Below are 18,940 nucleotides of genomic sequence, written 5' to 3'. Positions count from 1 at the left end.
CAGAGGTTTTTGAGGCACAGCAATGCATAATATATAATCTGTATATGAATGTGAAGAGGAGAATGTCAGTGCTTCAGAGATATAAGACCCATGTTGACAGGACCCTCTGAGCCTTAAAGGAAAATACCAGTTCATTTGAACATGATGTATTTCCCATAAATGGGGCCATTGTGGCTCTATGTGACATGCTAATTTTGCTCTCTCCACCTCCGTTACAGAGATTCTGGCGACTCACAAAAAGATTTTCATCACACAAAACAACAATCATCTGAGCAAACTAATGAGACTCCTACATCTTATAAACATGATTTTTTTCAAGAATCGCTTCAAATGTTTGTTTCTCAGTCTGAATGAAAGTAAACACAGAAAAGGGCCACCTGTAGCAGCTGTTATGGCTAACTACATAGGGAACTACATCCAGCACAGCTTGCCAGCTAACCGAACCACCCACATATTCATCCACGTACATTTATGAGGCTGACTTTCACCGCAGTTAGACTGTAAGGAAGCTTAAAAAACAAAGTGCAATTACAGATTATCCTGTGTACTACTATGAGGATGATTGATGGTCGACTGGCCAACCATAATTATTTGAGTTGGAGTACACAGAGAGGAGCTAAAACAACTGAAAGAAGAAAAACAAAGAATGGAGGCAGAAAGGCGACAAGACTGTCAGGAAAGTCAACGTACACTAACTGGAGGTGTTCCTGTGGTTGCTGTGGTCACTGCCCTCCTCTTCTGACGAGTGAGGAGGAAAACTTTTGCTACAGAGAGGGACTTGTTGCTGTCAGACTCGGAAAATCTGACAGTAATCCTGGCTGTGTGACTACTACAAATGGATTTAGTGTTCATCAACACTGTTGTCCTGGAGACTGTTTCACCTCCACAAAATCAACTGGATGAAAAGAGCGGGGCTTGCTGGACCAAACGCTCAGTTCCACATGGTGAGAAAAATGCAATTACAACACGTAACTGTGTGAGGTATTACAGTATGTAAGTCTCGATCAATCAATTGATAGTCCATGAAAACTGCACAGCGTGTATCTCGTCATTTTATCCTTGCAACTTGGAAACTTGCAAGCATGAACCATTTTATTTATCTAAGTTACTACTTCTTTAGCATGAACAGATGCTGAGCTATCCACAGCTTCAGACATAAACAAACCGATGCGCAAGTTGCCCTGGATGTAGTTCCCTTTGCATTTAGCCATAATGGCTGCTACAGACAGCTAGTTTCTGTGTTGACTTTCGTTCAGACTCAGAAACTTCTAGCGAACTCTTGAAGCGATTCATGTAAAAATCATGTTTATTTGGACAGATGTAGGAGTCTCAGCAGCTTGAACCTATGATTGTTGTTTTGTGTGATAAACGTCTTTAAATGAATCACTGGAATCTCTATAATGAGAGCTGGAGAGAGCAAAATTAGTGTGACAAATAGAGCCACAATAACCATATTTATGGGAAATACATCAGGTTAAAAAAAACCCTGAATTTTCCTTGAAAACTTTCCAAACTTGTATTGATACTTAAGTAAAACCCAAGAAAAAAATATAAAGGATGGATTTTTTTCACTTTTCTTGTTTCAGTTAATGGTTGATATGTTTGAGTTGTAGCACTACAGTCACATTTGGTTGATGCATATGAGTAAAATGTTGCCTTTGAGGCTTAGAGGTACCTTAACGCTGTCGTTTTTCACCTAAAGTTGCTAAGTTGCAAATCTTCACCATGAAAAGTCATGCTGCATGCAGGAGTTAAAATGTGGAGTTATAAGGAATGTTTTTTTTAATGTGACTTCTTCATGGATTCATGGATGAAGTTAGTTGCCCTGATATCAGCATATACAGTATGTAAATGGGATCTGATCATAGTTTATCATAATCATAATCAATAATTTACAGTATGATATTTACAAGTGGACACAAACTGCACCAGGCACTCGAGGTTAAACACACACTTACCATATAAAGCCTCATGTGTCCTTTTACACAAGCAATAAAATATGCAGTAACTTTCACTGAATAAACAGATTTATTGACTACACTGCTGTTTCCTCCAGAATATATTTTTGTCTGTTTTCCTTGTCAGTCATGTTTCCAGGTTTCTGACAGTGTGCTTTATATAAGGAAATGTATGACCCCTCTTGACAAATACACAAAGAGCATGAAGCTTTAAACAGTACAGTATCCCCCTCAAGCATCATCTCCACACCTTCATTAAGTATGCACTTAAAAAAAAAAAGCAGAAAGCATATGAATATTGAAATGAATAATGTATGGTTTTTGCTTTTGGCTACAGCAAGATCTGAGTCAAACAGCCTTGCTCTCGCTGCAAGTTTCAAGGAACTGCAAATGTCAGTTATCTTGTTTTTTAATTTAAAATGTACGCCATAACTGTATGTTCTGCTTTTATTTATAAACATTATTAACACTGAAACAAAGGCAAAGACAGAGGGACATTTTGATTCAGGGTCATGTAAATAGTGTTGTTTTCCTCAAGGCATTTAAACCAATATTCAAACCCCGACACTGCAGACACATATTCAATATTTTGTGTTCTCTTGAGCTCTCGTGTACACAGCTCTGTCTCGGCAGTCAATGCACCACAAAGTTAGCATTCATTTGTTTAATCTAATTTCATTTTAAATACAATATATACAATACAACATTTGAAATGATACGGGTAAAAAAATATATGTCATCTTACAATACAGTACCATTTAGAGAACGATGGAAAGAAAAACAGACACTGAAACAACATCTTAACACACTCGCTCCACTTAACAATATACAGCACATGTCAACTCCGAACCTGTTGTAAGGTAGTATCTGTAGGCTTCTACATACAAACCCAATACAATTTCATTAGCAGAAGCTTAACAATAATTCATAGATCCTGACGTACAAAAGGAGTTGTTTTATCCACTGAAAATGCTTTTTGTTCATGCACTTTGTACATGCTCCACTGGAAGACAGCTCACATTTCAAATAACTCAGGACCCACATATCATATTCACATTCATCACTTGCTCTGATCTTCAGGCATTGGACCCTCAAGGCCGATATAATTAAACAAACTTACACAGTTACCTGCCTGCAAGTGATTTACAAACCTCTGCCCTTTTTCTCACAGAGATCTGCCGATGTTGTTAAGAGTTTTATTCCCGATGAATGAACAGCGAAGATGGCCATTTATAGCTGTGGGTGCTCGACAGGAGGAAAGAACAGCTTTCCCTAAGTATTAACTGAAATGTATAACTGATCCTGTGGACACTGTTCACTCAAGGCCCTGTATGGATTGCGGTTTCCAAACAGGCTGCCAATAGCAAAGAATGCTGCGCGCAGCAGTTTCCTGACATCCAGTTAAAGAATTTATGCGGCTTTTGTTGTTATCCCCAAGATGTAAATCTGTCCATAAATCTGCAGCATGCAGCTAGTTTTGGCTGGCATCTTATTTCAAATAAAGATCAGACAGCAATTTCTCCTCTAGAAATATCAGCCTCACAACGCGGTTGCTCTACTTGGGCATAAGACCTATCAAAGCCATCAATTACACTTGTAAAACAGCTAACTGCGCTACAGTGACATCATGTGTTTATAGCTCATAAGCAGATAATACTAGGCCGAGTTGGCACCACGATGTCCGTCTTAAAGAATACTACACGCGCAGCACAATGTAGATTGTGTTTCCGAGTATCATCCATTCAAACAAGATCCCCTCCAAGGAGCTGATCCATGCAGGTCACGGAATCATTCACCAAAATGAATAGCGACATTCCAAGAGAAATGCTGAGGAAAAACAATAAGCCATATTGTTGAGGTGGTGGGCATTCTAATTTCATTTCAGATAGCACATGGGGGATTTGCTGAGGAAGGATTTCGAGGTGGCGGTACAAGCCAATCTGTGAAAGGTCTCGATCTGTGACACTGAACAAGACCTTGAGGGAAAACATGGAACAGGTGGCTACTGCAACAATGGAACAAAGCTTCACAAAGCCGTCGCAGCATGCTTAATGACTATTTGCTTCCACCTCATGTTCCTAAAGAACCGTCAGTGTTATGTAAACATTTACCTCTTTATTGCATTGTTGAGTGATTTCTTCACACCGTTGCAATGAGACTAATCAGTCACCGAACATTGCTCGCAGACAGATTATAATTACTAGGAACATGGGGAATGACAAGGTTATTTTCAAAGCATGATTCTGATTTACTTTGAGCATCATGGTGATGATGTGTTAACGTGTAGTATTAATTCTTGCAAATGTTATCTGCTGATAAACAAAAAGCAAGGTGGGGAATTTGAAAAGCATCTTCAAAAGGAAGCCAAGCAAATTTCCTCAAAGCAGCTTTATGACTGTAAGAACCGAGAGCAAAGATCACAGAGAGGCAACCATGTAGGAGCAGAAACATTGGAGCTGTGAGAGCGCAATGTTGGAGAAAGAACGAATTGAGATCCTATAGCTCCGGGGGAGATGTTGTTTTGCTGGTGTAGAGAGTGAGGCAAACACAGACCAATTTACTGGGGGAAAATTGTGCTGTGATGTAAAAAAAGAGAGCTAAGAGCAGACCTGGCCCATTCTTCACTGTGCAATCTAATCTCAGCTCTTGGAGAAGATGGGTGAAAACAAACATTGTTCTCCTGTCAGCAGCCCTGACAGAACATACAGTGCTAGTAAAAGAGCTCAGCCTACTCACACTCCCGCCTCAACCACAACCGAGAAGATGATTAAAGCGGGAGAGAATATTTAAAACTGAAAAAGTTAGGTGTGACATGATGAATATTCAAGGCAACAATGACCTCTGATACTTTCCTGGTGGGTTTTTCAAGGAGGAAAATAATTAAGGGCCAAATGGGGACATTTTCAGAGAGAAATCCCAGAGCTACACTTATGCAGTCTTAATATCAATCATGAAAAATGGTTGAAGACACAATAGCTTTAATTGGATGGTGTTTTCAAGGAGAACCTGTTCTTAAAAAATATTTTTTTACACTTCATAATCACTATCCTTTCCCCCAGTGTATAAATAATTTGTGGTTCATAACATATTAAAGTAAGAGTGGTCAATTATGGTAAATTTAACAACACTGAGTAAATCAGTAGTACAGTAAGCTGTTCCCTAAGTGAGATTTGTCTTCATTGCTCACTTCAAAAACATTCATAAATGAGTGGTTGTTTATATCATCCATAAATAACTTACAAATATGTCATCAAGGTAGGGATAGGCGATACGGTAAAAATAGATATAATGAATTTAAAAAGAAACTTCCTGACATTAATACCGATATATATCACAATATGGTAAATTTATGGAAAAAAATTATGTAAAATGATGGATTTGATATTCAATGCAATGAAATGCTTCTCTGTTATGCAGACTAGAGACTGGACTAAACTGAATGTGTAAAACAAAACCTTCAATAATTGAATTTTTCATTTGAGTATAAGGCTGGTGTCATATCAATATTTTTCTTACTGTCAACAAATTCCATGAAAAGAACAAAACCAACAATGTGTTACTCCATCTCTCAATACTTTCCGTTATCTACCCTATACTGTAGTTTTTTTTTAGCAGATGTTAATCAAACAGCTGGAAATTATGCATTTGTTTGGGACCATTTTCAGCTGTGGATTAATAGATATGCTCTAGTGAGTATTTATGCCTGCAGGAATGTGTATGTGGGACTGATGTGTATGTTCATGGTAATGAAAGCACATCAAGTGCAACAGTTTGGCTCATTGATGTGGTTTGATGTCATGTGGTTTGGACAACAATGGAGCTCAAGTTCAATCAAATTGTTGGCTTTGGTCTTTTCATTGGATTTTGTGACAATAAAAAAGACAATATATTGCCAGACTTATCCTTTAATTGGTAAACCAGATTTTTATAAAACAATATCACAATTATGATATGATACCACTTCAAGTCAATAAAAGATAGTATGGAATTATCGTCCAGCTCTATGTTATGGATGGCTATCAAAAGTTAAAATAAATGAAGGCCTATGAAACACTTAAGAGAACACACTTTCATGAATACTCTGAGGTCAGTTGAACAGTCCTTAAGAATGACTGGGAAGAGGCTCCACTAAGGTTACTTGCAGGTATAAAAAACTATAGATTGATTTGGCAATCAAAATGAGTATCAATAAATACATACAAAATGAATAAATAAACCTGGAAATACATACATTTGTAAATAATAATAATAATAAAAACCTTTGCCTCTATGACATACTAAGAGTCTTTGTGTATAGTCCTCATTGGCTGGGGGGTTGTGTAGTCCATAAACTTATACTTCTAATAATGAGCCATTCTTTCTGACTGGCTGTCACCACAATGCGCACACACTCAATGTCAAAGGCAATCTTGTGGTCTACATCTTGAACCTCGATGTTGCCATTTTTAAACTCCCCTAATGTGATATATGAGGAACACTGTTTGCCTTTCTTAGTCCCGACTAGTTTTTCTCCTACTTCCAGAGCTCCGTGGTGAAGAATATCATTCTGTCGGTCGTCAGAACCAGTAGCAATCTTAATTTTACTAATTTTGGTGGATTTATTAAAGACTATGACAAAGAAGTCTCCAGTAGAAGGAGGCTTCCCCCAGAAGTATTCATCCACAGTGCTATAAGCCTTGGTGGCATCATAGTTTTCAAAGACGTTGATGTTTGTGTAAAGGCTGGCAGGAGGGTTGTCAGGAATGTCTATGGAGTCTTCCTCGAAGTCGTCGTCCTTCAGCTTGTTCTCTGCTCCTTTGTAAGAGGAGTAGTAGCCCATGTGCTGGAACAGCGAGGGCTTGAAGCGGATCACGTCCTTCTGGGCCAGCAGACCCCTGAAGTGGATGAGGAGCCAGTCGCAGGGCATTTCCTGGTAGAACATGAGGAGGAAATGAGCCAGACGTGGCAGGTCTCTGGAGTGGTACAGCTTCCCGATGTAGCCCAGCTTGGAGAACTCCAGCATCACCCAGTAAGAACCTTCTCGGGAGGTGATCACCTTCTTCAGCGCCGTCAGGAAGTTCCTGGAGCAGCGGACGTCATCTTCTAGCATCATGTAGAAGTGAGAGAGGTTTGTGCAGAAGTTGAGGAGGAAAGCGTAGTCTACGTTTTGCTTAGAGCGGAAACGGACTCTGTCCTCTGGATCATTGTAGTTCCTTTTCAACCCATCCAGAGATGGATAGTATTCCTCCGGAGCCTGGATCACCAGGAGGCGTCCGGCTATGATGTGGTGGGCAAACTTCCTGGTGATTTCTTGCACCAAGTTCTCACACCAGACCAGGTCAAAGTCTGCCAGATGGACCACAACCACAATCTCTTTCATTTCCTCGTAACTGGACTGATCAAAGATGGATTTGATCGTCTCCAGAAGGTAGTTCCCTCTTTTTCTTTTGACTGATGACAGTCCAATGGTGAGATACTCTGTGAACAAAAGTGAACATTTCATCATAGTGTAAACAGAAATGCTTGAAAATGACCAATTTTAAGTATATGTTACAGAGATTAAATGACGGGTTGGAGAGCGTGAATAATTTCACTCAAGTGACTGTTCCTCAGAAAATAAACAAACTATATCTATATGGTTTATATATCTATATAAACTATAACTATATCATTTGAGCGTGACTGTTCACTTTTGATTTTGGGAATATTAGTTTGACAAAATAATTGACTCATAGTTCACTTACAATCTTTTCCAGAGCTTTCAATCACATAATATGGTTGTCAACATTGACCCCCCCATTGGACTCATAGACTACCATCAGTTATTACGTGATTGAGGTTGCATTAGCCTACTTAGGTGATGACAGTTGATGTATTTCTATGACTGTGCAAACCAAGCAAACTCCATCAACTGATGAAGACCATGAGATATGGTTGAAAGCCCTGGAAAAAGCTAGTAGGTGAACCTTGAATTATTATTATTTTATCACTATATGTATTCTTTAAATATGTTTCCATCAGGAATATTCATGGTGACGTATATATATTTTTATGACCAACGTGTATGTTAAATATTTTGTGGCACAGACCCCAAATTAGAGCTCAGTGCTCACTGTAGCTGAAAATGTCTCTGAAGGCAATAAAGACATAAATGTTTGGTGAATAAAACATGGTATACTTAAGAAGACTTCTGTGCTGTGTTTGATTTTAAGGTAAAAACGTCTCTGTGGAGTAGTTGCATTTTATGGCTCTGCTATAAATCCCAGACACAGATTTTAAGTTGTAGTTCTCAGTCCCAGCGTATGTTCACAATTATGACTAAACTCTCCCACACTCATGAAAATAGTCAGTGTAAATTCCTCTTTAAAGAAAATCTAAACTTACTCTTGCGGTTCAGCGGGGTTCCAGCGAGATAACGATACGTGACATTAATGGTTCCAGAGAAATTACTGAGGTCTCTGAAGGTGTGAACGTATCGTTCTGAGCTCGGCGGGTGGACTGACGTTTCCCTGAGCTGCCTTTTATCCTCTTCCTGCAAAGCAACATGAAAAACACAGGATTACCTCACATTATGAACAATAGAGGAAAAAAAAACACATGTATAAACAAGTTGTCATAGCCACTGTAGACAAGGGACAGGAAACCCATCTTGGAAATTTCAACTTCTACTGTGAATAATTCAAATGAGGTGAAACCAGACTTTTGTTTTCTTAAACTTGTTTCTAACATCCTGTGCAAACTTGACACAATCTGTGTTTTAATGTGGCTGAGTTAACCCTCGACGTTTGGAGACAAAAGGAATCTTAAAACCCCTCTAGGCAGTTTGCATAGCCAAGCAAATGGACTTGAGAACAGCGCCTGAGAGCTGAAAATGTGAACTACCTCTTCATAATTTAAATAACAAACACAGATAATGTAATGTGATAACCAAGTTTTGATGGCATCATGAATAATAAATAAATCATCTGGATGACTTCAACTTGGGTCCATGTCATAAAAATTTAAACGTGTTTCCTTTAAAAACAAGCAATTATAAAAGGGACAACATGGGTGGAGTAAACAACTACAACAACACATTTGGTTTCAGAATCATATTTGGTCAAATTTGTTTTTCCAGACATTAAGTAGGAGCACAAACATTATAACTGAGTACTCCATCTAAATTTCTAATTTGGAAAATGCTCTCTAATAACACAAAGATGAATGTAATTCACATACACAACAGGATTTACTAACCAGCACGTAGCCGTCTTCAATGTAGAGGTTAAGGAAGAGGAGGAAGGTGATGAGGAAGCCGAGGAAGGGAATAGTGGAGCGTTTCCTCAGACACCTCATCTTGTCCAGGGATTTCCACACCAGCCTCATGCTGTACACGCTCGGATCTGCATAAGAACATGAGAAAAGACGCATTTATGCTTTGAACGTCGTCAGCCTGAGATGCTGCATGCGAATAATTTGCCTTTTTTATCAGGCAAGTGGGGGGAATTCATTGTAGGACTGTACAACCATATATGACGTGGATATCTCCGACTAGCATCATAATTATTCTTCAACAGACTTCTAATGATGTGTGATTGTGTGGTGCTTTTTCTCCTTTTCAGGGAAGGAGATGAACCAAATCAGATGAGAGAAAAACTAAAGGCACTGCAGGATATTGACCTGCCCAACAATTGATTACTGATGTGAATCAAATGCGCTTCTTTACTAATAACAATTATGCAAATATCCCCATTTGGTAGCTGTATTTGGAGTGGTATTTTAAGTTTAGTGATAAAGGCTGGTGCTGTGGTTGATGGCCAGCATTTCAATACATTCATATGCCACAATGGTAAAAAAAGAAAAAAGATGCTTCTGTCTGCTCTTATCAGCTGGCTTACTCTTCTTTGTTGTGAAAATGTGACTTTTTCTCTTTGTAGATTACAGGCGACCATCATTGAAGGGGAAAATTCAAAATCAATTGTCAAAACAGTTCATTTTATTTCAGATATGCAGTCCACGGAAGAAGAAGATAAAGGGGATAAAAGGTATAAGATGAGAAGAATAAGATCTACAAAAGAGTATGAAATGCATTCTTGTCTATAAATTATTTTAACAGTTACAAGGGCTGCAAATAATGATTATTTTCATTATCTTTTTGATTATCCTCACATTTGAGAGGCTAAAACCAGTATGTTTGATATTTTTCCTTGGTAAAGGACTTACGTGATTTATATAATATAAAAACTAATTTTTTTCTCCAATTGTTTCAGCACCTAATTTTTACAAATATGATACAGACACTAATGTAGTAGAAGAAAAGTTCTATTCAATATTGTTCCAGTTCCTCTGATTGACAATAGATAGTAATAGAAAGCCACAAATCTGAATCTCTGACACACAATTACACCTTGATGGTAATCGTTGATGGAGGGTAAAGAGTAACTCTATCTGTTAGTTTGCTGGTTCAGATGATCTTCCCTTCTGGTCACCAAACATTTTTAGACCCTTTAAAGGTGTTCTTAATTCAGTTTAAAACAACAGCAAAGGATTAGTATTATGAAGGCAGTGCACATGAAGACATGAGGCAGATGAGATGCCAGAGGATGTTTTTGTGGTTCTTTTCCTGTAAACAACTCATATTTCGATACTTGAATCAATTAAAGGTTTCCATAAATAACACTGGGTAACTGCAGTGTGCTTCTGAGTAGTGATAATGCACGAGGTGGACACAATATCTGTCTGCAATTGAATGCAATCCATTTCCATTTCTACAAGCAATATTACCTTTAAGAAGCATATAATATTCAATTTGAGAGTCAGAGATGTGCAGACTCAGCTTTAAGCATATTTTTGAGGGAGTAGTTTATGATATATGAGATATATAAGAATGTATTAGTACATGTACATTTTATTTTACTCCCATCTCATGTAGGTAAAATATATGAGGGAACAAAATTATGTGTAAACGTTACAACCTTATATAATCCGCTAAAAGACACAACAGACTACAGGCTTAAAAAATAAACACCTCCTTATTCCAGTCTCAACAACACCTCACAAAAGTGATATTTGCAAGTTGCAAGTTCTTTTGTAAAGATATTCACAATAATGTGTCCAACTTGTATCCATATAGGCTGTCATAAGCAAAGGACAGAAGCTAATAAATTCATACAGCAGACTGATTAACACCCTTTAACTTGTTAATAAAGTATCTGTGGAGTGTGTCCCTAACACAGATAAAACAAAGAAATCACAAAGCAATGACACCAGCTTAACTAATTAATATATGAAGACACATAAAAGCAGCAATGAAAGCTATATCATACCGGTGTACAGCCTTCAGCTAGAGTGTGAGCATGTATCAGGTTCAGTCACAACAGGGTTGGCGACTTCTCATAGTAACTGTGACAACTGAGACTGACTGTGAGAGAAAAAGCCCCCTTCACAGCAGCAGCAGAAGTCACAGCCTATAGATGTAACAATGGCGTTGGTCTTTCTTTGCCAGCAATTAGGCATCAGCATGTGCTTTTGTTCCACTGCTGCAAAACCTCTGAGATGCCTAAAAGAATACAAACTAGCTCTAAGCTCAGTTCAATGACCACACACGCATCGATCACTCGCACTAGGAGTCAGCCTCACCTGGGATTCGGCTAGTCAATACCTCTTTGTGCACACTTGAAAACTGAATTTAACATATCCATCTGCTTTGCCTTGTTCTTTGTAATTTGCAGCTCGGTGTGGTTTAAGCAGGCGGGCAATTATCAGTAATTACAAATATTTAGAGATTTTTTCCCTGCTTTCACTCTACAACAACACAAATAACCATACTGTCGGAACAAATGTGCTTTACATGTCAACTGGTTGGATGGCTACAATTTTATATCAACTATGTGAATTATAAATTTAAAGAAATTATATATCATATTAACCATGAATTCTTAAAAATAAAGATGTTGTTCAAATGCTATTCTAAAACGAAAGGTGCACAGGTTTTGTAAAATGTGTTGCAAAGAGAAAAGAAGTAAAGAAAAACAAACAAACGAGCTACAGTGCGTTCCATTTCATTGCCTGTGTCTTACATACAAAAATACATACAGTACAGCCAGTCTTAGTTTAACCCTCACAGTATCTCCCATTTTCAAGCTAGCTGCACTTTACACTTGGCCGAATGAGAGAGCCCATCCTCTGATTTAACAGTTTGATGGACTGAGGAATGAATGAGCAGCCTGTTAACTCTAACCTGTGGGATTCTATATCTTCTATTACTGTAGATGGTAAAAGCTGATTTTCCCCAGAAACATAAAACACGACAAGTAAACTGAAGCAATGCTACCAGCTATAACATTAATCTGGTATCTGCAGTCTGAAATCTTATTGGTTAATACAGTGTTTCACCCATAACCTTTCACCATATTTGTAACATTACTGACAATCTAGCTTTAATGCATGTTTGTGCAGCTTGATTGATAAAGACGCTGCAATGTCAGGAATGTGCCGTGGTGTCATGACATAAAAATTCTAATATGTATTTCCACCCATTTTTGTAGCACTAGATTCTGCTAGAGCAGAATATGTTGCATTGTCTCCATTGTATGCATGGCATGTCTCCAGTAAATTGCAGAGTTCTGCTGGAGAAAGCTGAGTGCAGCATGATGATGAGAAGAATCATTAGGGCCTTTCGGTAGGAATCTCAGCTGATGGCTGAGAGTCCTCCTGACACCACAGCTCAGGTATCTTGTGCTTCTCAGCGCCAGCCTCATCTTCTGTAGTGAGAACCCGCAGCCGCTATTTCCTTTTTGCACAAACAAGCTACGTAGAGACGCCTGACCTACAATTAAACGAGATGGAACTCTTTGCATAATCCAGCGGGAGAGCTGCAATTAAACAACTTTTTTGTTTCATGTTGGGGGAGAGCTGATCTCTTAGATTGGAGTCTTGGGTGTCTATCCTGATGATAGAAGACAAAGTGAAGCGCCTCTCCAATTTCAATAATTCAGTACGGGCTCAGAGCAGGAAGAGGATGAGATGCTCATTCTGCCAAAGGCACAGCTGGTAAACATGTTCACTTCTCCTACCCCAGATTTAGCTGTGACTGAGATGCACGGCAGCTAACACCTAAAACAATGTCACCCCCATCTCCAGCCCACTATATGTTCTTGGAATATGCTATAATTATATACAGTATATGGATGTTAGGATAAATTCACTGCAAGCATTCATCAACAAGAGGGAGGCATTTGTGTGTTCATTCTTGTGGCATGAATCCAGAGTGCGGCTGCAGCAGTGAAATGGACTAAGTGTGTTTTAATGGGTGTGTCATCCTGGCAGTCACACACTCCCTCAGATGTCCCCAGCACCATTTCAGTACACAGCACACTTCCAGCAGGCTGGGGCTGTTAAATATCCATTATGCACTGTGTGTGTGAACTGGACCAAATAAACCACAACACTGCCTCTCTGCTCGCTTATGCCCAGCAGCACGCTCTGCACTTAACTCATATCAACTGTCTGTTCCCAACTCTCTTTGAAAACCGTGCTCTCGGTAAGAGGTTAAATCCTGTTAGACTGACATAAAAGCAGCTTGGTGGTAACAAAACTGTGACAACAGCTGAGTGTACAAGCAAAAAAGACCTCAGAAAATTCAACTATTTCTAGATTTTCATTCTTGTGGTTAAATGTTCATTTTGATCAAGATTTCTCAAACCTAACAATTTTTAAATTCAGTATACTCTGCCGTTTACTGTCATTTTTCACCATATTGGCCGTAACAAACAGTCGCACTTGGCTAGGAGCCAGAGCTCTTTGTGATTGTTACTACAGTTGCTCCTAGAGGAGATAAGATGGAAAATACACCCAGAAACCCTGCAGAAATTCTCCAAGGAAACTATCACCTGGTTGTATCACACCATGGCTGGTGCCTTGGGGTTTGGAAATGGCTCTCAGCTGGAAATCTTCTGCCCATCAATCTTTGACGTCACAGCAAGCTGAAGGTTACTATGTTGCTGTGCAGAAAGATGAGTACCGAGGGAGTGAAAACGAGAAACGAGGATATTGTAAAATTACGTGAAGAGCTTTGTGTTAACTAGTCTCAAGATGTAGATGAAAAATGTATATTTCTAAAGAAACTAGAAAGGTGCCTTATTCAATTAGAAGTATGAAATTCAGGAATTAATGCTAATTTTTTGGGAGGTAGATAAATCCACCCAGATCCTGCAGCGTAAGGAGTAAGTGTAATATCTTAAGGGAAGCAACTAATGATTATTTTCGGTATCAATTAATCTATAATGTTTTATTTTTGTATAATTAAGTCTTTGAAATGTCAAACTGAATGCAAAATGCCAATCACGAGTTCCCAGAGCTCAAGATGACATCTTGAAACTGCTTGTTTTGCCTAACCAAAGGTCAAAAAAACCAAAAGATAATTAATTAGCATGATATTAAAGAGAGAAAAGTAGTACATCCTCTTATTTGTGAAGCTGTTTGGCATTTTTAGTTGATGAAAAACTAATCGACTAACCATGTAATCATTCCAGCACTAGATACAGTATCTTAAAGAAAGCAGGACATGCTTTTTATACATGTTTTGCTAGTGTTAGTGCGAGTGTTTCACTAGTCTATTTTCCCTGCAAAATGTTCCTTGGTGAAGCTTTTTCTGGATTCATTCTCAATGTCCATCACGCTTCTCTGGCAACTCATATGAGATGACTGTTCCAGGAATTGTCTTCCTATCCCCCGCTACTCCAGCCCTCTCTCCCCGAATGGTGAAATCTGACAGAAGCAGACTTCAAATGGAAAAACAAGGAGCTCCCCGATGATGAGAAGGCAATTATGGTCTGCCCTGATGTGCAACCTAATGCCAAGAATTCTATATCACACCAAAAAAAAAAAACACAACAAAACAAAACAAAACAAAACAGAACAAAACAAAAGGCCTTCCATTCCCTCTCCATTTGTAATGGCTTGATTGCTGCCGAGTGGAAGCAGGCCTCCTGCATGCCAACGATACCTCCTTTTTTTTTGTTGAGCGCTGTGAAAGGGGAGCAAGGAGCAGGAGTAAATGGAAAAAAAGGTATAGGATCGACCAGAGCGACACTGACATGCCACAAACATGAGTCGAGTTCCACAGCAATTTCACATCCCATCTTCCCAAGGTTGTTCCTTTAATGTCATTTCCACAAAAGTGAAGCCGGTGTCAGGATGCCTTGGAGAACACATGGATTGGCTGAGGAGTAACACCTGCAAACCTGAATTTGAAAAATCTGAATAGAATGCTTTTTCTCTAAAAAATGTTTGTGTACAATATCAGCAAAATGAATTCATTCCTTTGAGTGCTTCCCTGGAACTGAGGAAGGCAGAATAATGAAGATAAGATTTGAAAATAAAATGTTCTCCTCTGGGAGTTTCAGGTACACACAGCATTGAGTCCCTGCATATGTTATTCAGAAATCAAAATAAGCCCTTAACAAACACTTCTCTTGCTGGCTTCAATCAACTCTCAACTTTCGATTTAGGCCATGCTGTTTTTAAAATGTGAAGCTGCGTTTCTGTAATGGGAAAACCTAGATGGGAAACTCATTGTGAATAAGAAAAGGGGAAAAGATTAATAAAATGGGCAGCAGAAAGCAATTCTCCCACATTTCATCTTGTTATCTGTTTTACATTATTTCCCCTGGGTATTCTGCACCTTGCAGATATACAGCTCTGCACAAATAATCAATTAAGCCTGCAGATTTGCGGGGATTCAGCAGTTGCTTTGTGTCAGGCCTTCAGCCACTTTCAATGGATTTTCTTTCTTGATAAAAAGCTGAGAGTAACAGAGGCTTTTGTTGATAACAAAATTGTAGCGCAGGGCGGAATAATAAATCCCTTTATTATGAAATGGCTGTTTTGTTAATAATTCAAATTGGTCAAACAGTTTACCAATTACTACATTCTTACAGCCTGGCAGACAAAGGAATCTGACATCTACAAAGAGTTAGCAACCCTTGTCAGACATCCACGCCCCTTATAGAAACACGGAAATGATCTTAATTATCAGGAGGCAATGGGGAATTGTCAATGAGGGTGTTATCAATGCACAGTGTAGTGAATTAAAGCCTGAAAGCTGTGTTTCTGGGAGATTCACCATGTAATTCCCATAAACTCTGTATGTCATAACAGCCAATCATGTCTGAGGTTGATGAACTGTCATCTCCACAAAGGTAATATTCCAAAGGGAGTCATCATGTTATTTGAGGCGACAACACAAACTCATATTTTCCTTTTTTTTCTCTTTACGCCTGTAAGTTGCTGAGTTATCTGATCATAAAATGGTCTCAGACGTGACCAATCCCAGCTGCATCAAACTCCGGAGGCCAGACGGCTGCGCCAAGGACCCAAACAGATGTACCACCCCACCACAGCAGCACCTCCCTCCCCCCCATCCCCTCCCTGCGCTGGGCCTGTCACCGCTGTCAGCAGCTTGAGTTCGCTCACTCTAATGGGAGGAGGAGGTGTTGTGGAGGTGGTGGTGGTGGTGGAGGGGAGAGTGTGTGAGTGTGTGTTTGTATGTGTGTGCTGAATATGATGCGTTCCCCACAGACACACTGTCCAAGTGCGCCCCCCCCCCCCCACCACCAACCACTACCACCGCAGTGGCCCTCGAGGGAGAAACAAGCAGTCCAGTGACAATGGCACTTCCAGCTGTTTTCCCATAAGGCAGCGGTGTGCAAGACAAGCAGTAGAGCGTAAAAAAACCCCAAATGGTCTCAGCCAGTCAGGCTCTCTGATATAAGAATATTTCTAAGCAACGCCAAACAGCCTTTTCTGTCCCGGATGGTTCCAATGTCCTTGTCTTTATAAGCTCATACAGTAAGAGGACAGTGCCGCCTTGTTCTTGTTCCAGGATGTGTTGGAGACATCAACAAAGCTTTTCAATTCATCACCATTAAGGCTTGTTTTTTCCAGAGCAGCACTGGCACAGGTGGTGCAAGCTACTGGAGAACATTCTCATGAAATATTGAGCATGTGCCACCCGTTGATGCTGGCTTCAGAGCAATCAAGCATCAAAACACTCAGAACAAACGGATGTGGCCTTTTCTCCACTGCAATACAACCATCCAGATCATCCAGCTCGGTCTGTAATTGAAATGTGAGCTTCCTCAGATCGGTCCTTGTTTGATTTCTTTTTACTTGGCTGGAGAAGACAAGGTCTCATATATTTTATAGCTATGAATGGACTTGTGCCATCTCTGGACAGCCAGTCCTTAACTTCATCACCGTTATGAAAGGGAGGCATCATTTATCATGAAACACAAACTGAGTGCAATCAAAGAGTGTAATGCGCTGATGATGTGGCAACACATACAGCACTTGCTTCAACTCACAGAACTGCTGAGAGGCTCTCGGACTCACTGCTGCGATGCACTTTGATGGAAAGAGTAACTGACATTATCAAAGTGAAAGAGATCGAGGATGTGGTTGCCAGGGAAGTTTTGTTAGCCGACGCACTTTCAGACTGTTGTCTGGATGTTTACGTTTAAGGTCAGAGGGAAATATGAAAGCCTTTCGCTGTTCCAGCTGTGGCGAGCTTAATGAGGACGGAAGGCGTGAGAAATGATTCATATGTGAGCGAGCCTCTCCCAGGCCCTTCTAAGCAGTTAGCACTTTGACCCAGATTAGCGCTCTGCCAGAGGTGCACTTGGGAGAGATGGCGATGGAGGACTGTGATACTGCCTGCTTATTTCCACTAGAAAACACACTTGACATGTGTACACCCTCTGTACACATGCAGACACATGCATATGCATGTGGTCTCCATTTCCTTCACATCCCTTGTGTGAGGTTGTGAAGATGCAGCCGGTGATATAAATTATTACCTACATCTGAGACACAAGATGATTAGTATTTGAATATTGTGAAGTATTCTCTAGGGCAAAGATATTCAATTAGTTCTTTGTTATATCACATTTGGCTAATGGACTCTGTGTCTCCCTGACTTCAAACTCCCGACTGCCCTCTGTTTCTGACGTCATGTGTTATAAACATATGCTGCTGCTCCCCTGAGGCCATTTTCTACATTAAAAGAACAGGCCCATGTGAATTAGCAGACAACAGCCTGTCATCATGTCCACTCTACAAAAAACACTGGACAGTGGCTATGGCCATGAAAGAGGATGAAAAAAAAAAAAAAACTAGAGGAAAAAAGGCCATTGAAGAAAAGGCTGGAAAGAAATCCCTTCTCCCTCTCCTTCTCTCGCTCTGTCTCCATTTGTGAGACAGGAAAAAGGAAAAGGAGACTTGGCTCTGCCTTAAAAGCACTTAAAAAGCCAAGGTCACCTCCTGGTCAAATCTGTGAAATGAGAAAATGGCTGAAGGGGCAAGAGGCCGGTGGCAGATAACATGAGAATGCACTATCTCCTCCCTACACATTTAGTGCAGGGGAGGACGGGGCTCTGGCAGGCTTTTCAAAAGGCTCTGCGTTGAAATGAGGACTGGGAACACAATAAGATGGCCCAGTTTCACCCAGTATGACAGCGCATACATTGAAGTGCTCTTAGGGAATGAGCTTTTTGGTCAAGCATAGAGTGGACAGCCAAAGAGCTGAATGTGAGCTCACACAACTGGGTTTTGCATTTAATCGGCTGAGAGTGCTCAGGTAAATTTAAAGGTGCAGCTCCAGTTTCATTTAAATCAAGAATCCCTTTGCATGATTTGAAAAAATGAATCCTAAAACTAAATTCACATTGTGTTGCGCAATGATATAAAGTCACTATCTACAAAACATAGACATCTGTCTCCCTGAGGTGGAAATCAGAGTCGTAAAACTTGAATTGATGACGGCAGTTTTTGGAGGTGGTCCATTGACACTGAATTATCTTTTGACTCTGTGGGCTCATAGATGTTTTTTGTGTGAAATACACCACCCAAAATACTTTAAATGATGGGCTTACAGCTGTGATTCAAAAAATATATCCATAACCTATAAGCAGTGTTGGCACAAAGGACTCGTATCACACGGTGTCCCACTTTGATTTGTAATATCT

At 39.7% G+C, this 18,940-nt stretch overlaps 1 protein-coding gene across 1 annotated transcript in view; it reads right to left on the bottom strand.

Moving 5' to 3' along the window:
• Window positions 1–2,624: 2,624 nt before the first annotated feature.
• mgat4c (mgat4 family member C) overlaps window positions 2,625–18,940 on the bottom strand; it is a 107,344-nt gene continuing 91,028 nt past the window's right edge. Inside the window, exons 5-7 of the mRNA XM_042410945.1 lie at window positions 9,174–9,319; window positions 8,322–8,469; window positions 2,625–7,415 (exon numbers count right to left, since the gene is read on the bottom strand). Of these exons, the coding sequence (XP_042266879.1) occupies window positions 6,259–7,415; window positions 8,322–8,469; window positions 9,174–9,302 (1,434 nt within the window). The 5' untranslated portion in view covers window positions 9,303–9,319 and the 3' untranslated portion in view covers window positions 2,625–6,258. The remainder of the gene's footprint in view (window positions 7,416–8,321; window positions 8,470–9,173; window positions 9,320–18,940) is intronic.

This window comes from Thunnus maccoyii, chromosome 5 (assembly GCF_910596095.1).
Source record: "Thunnus maccoyii chromosome 5, fThuMac1.1, whole genome shotgun sequence".
NCBI lineage: Eukaryota > Metazoa > Chordata > Actinopteri > Scombriformes > Scombridae > Thunnus > Thunnus maccoyii.
The sequence above is the reverse complement of the archived record's forward strand: the minus strand, read 5'-3'. Positions and strand labels throughout refer to the sequence as shown.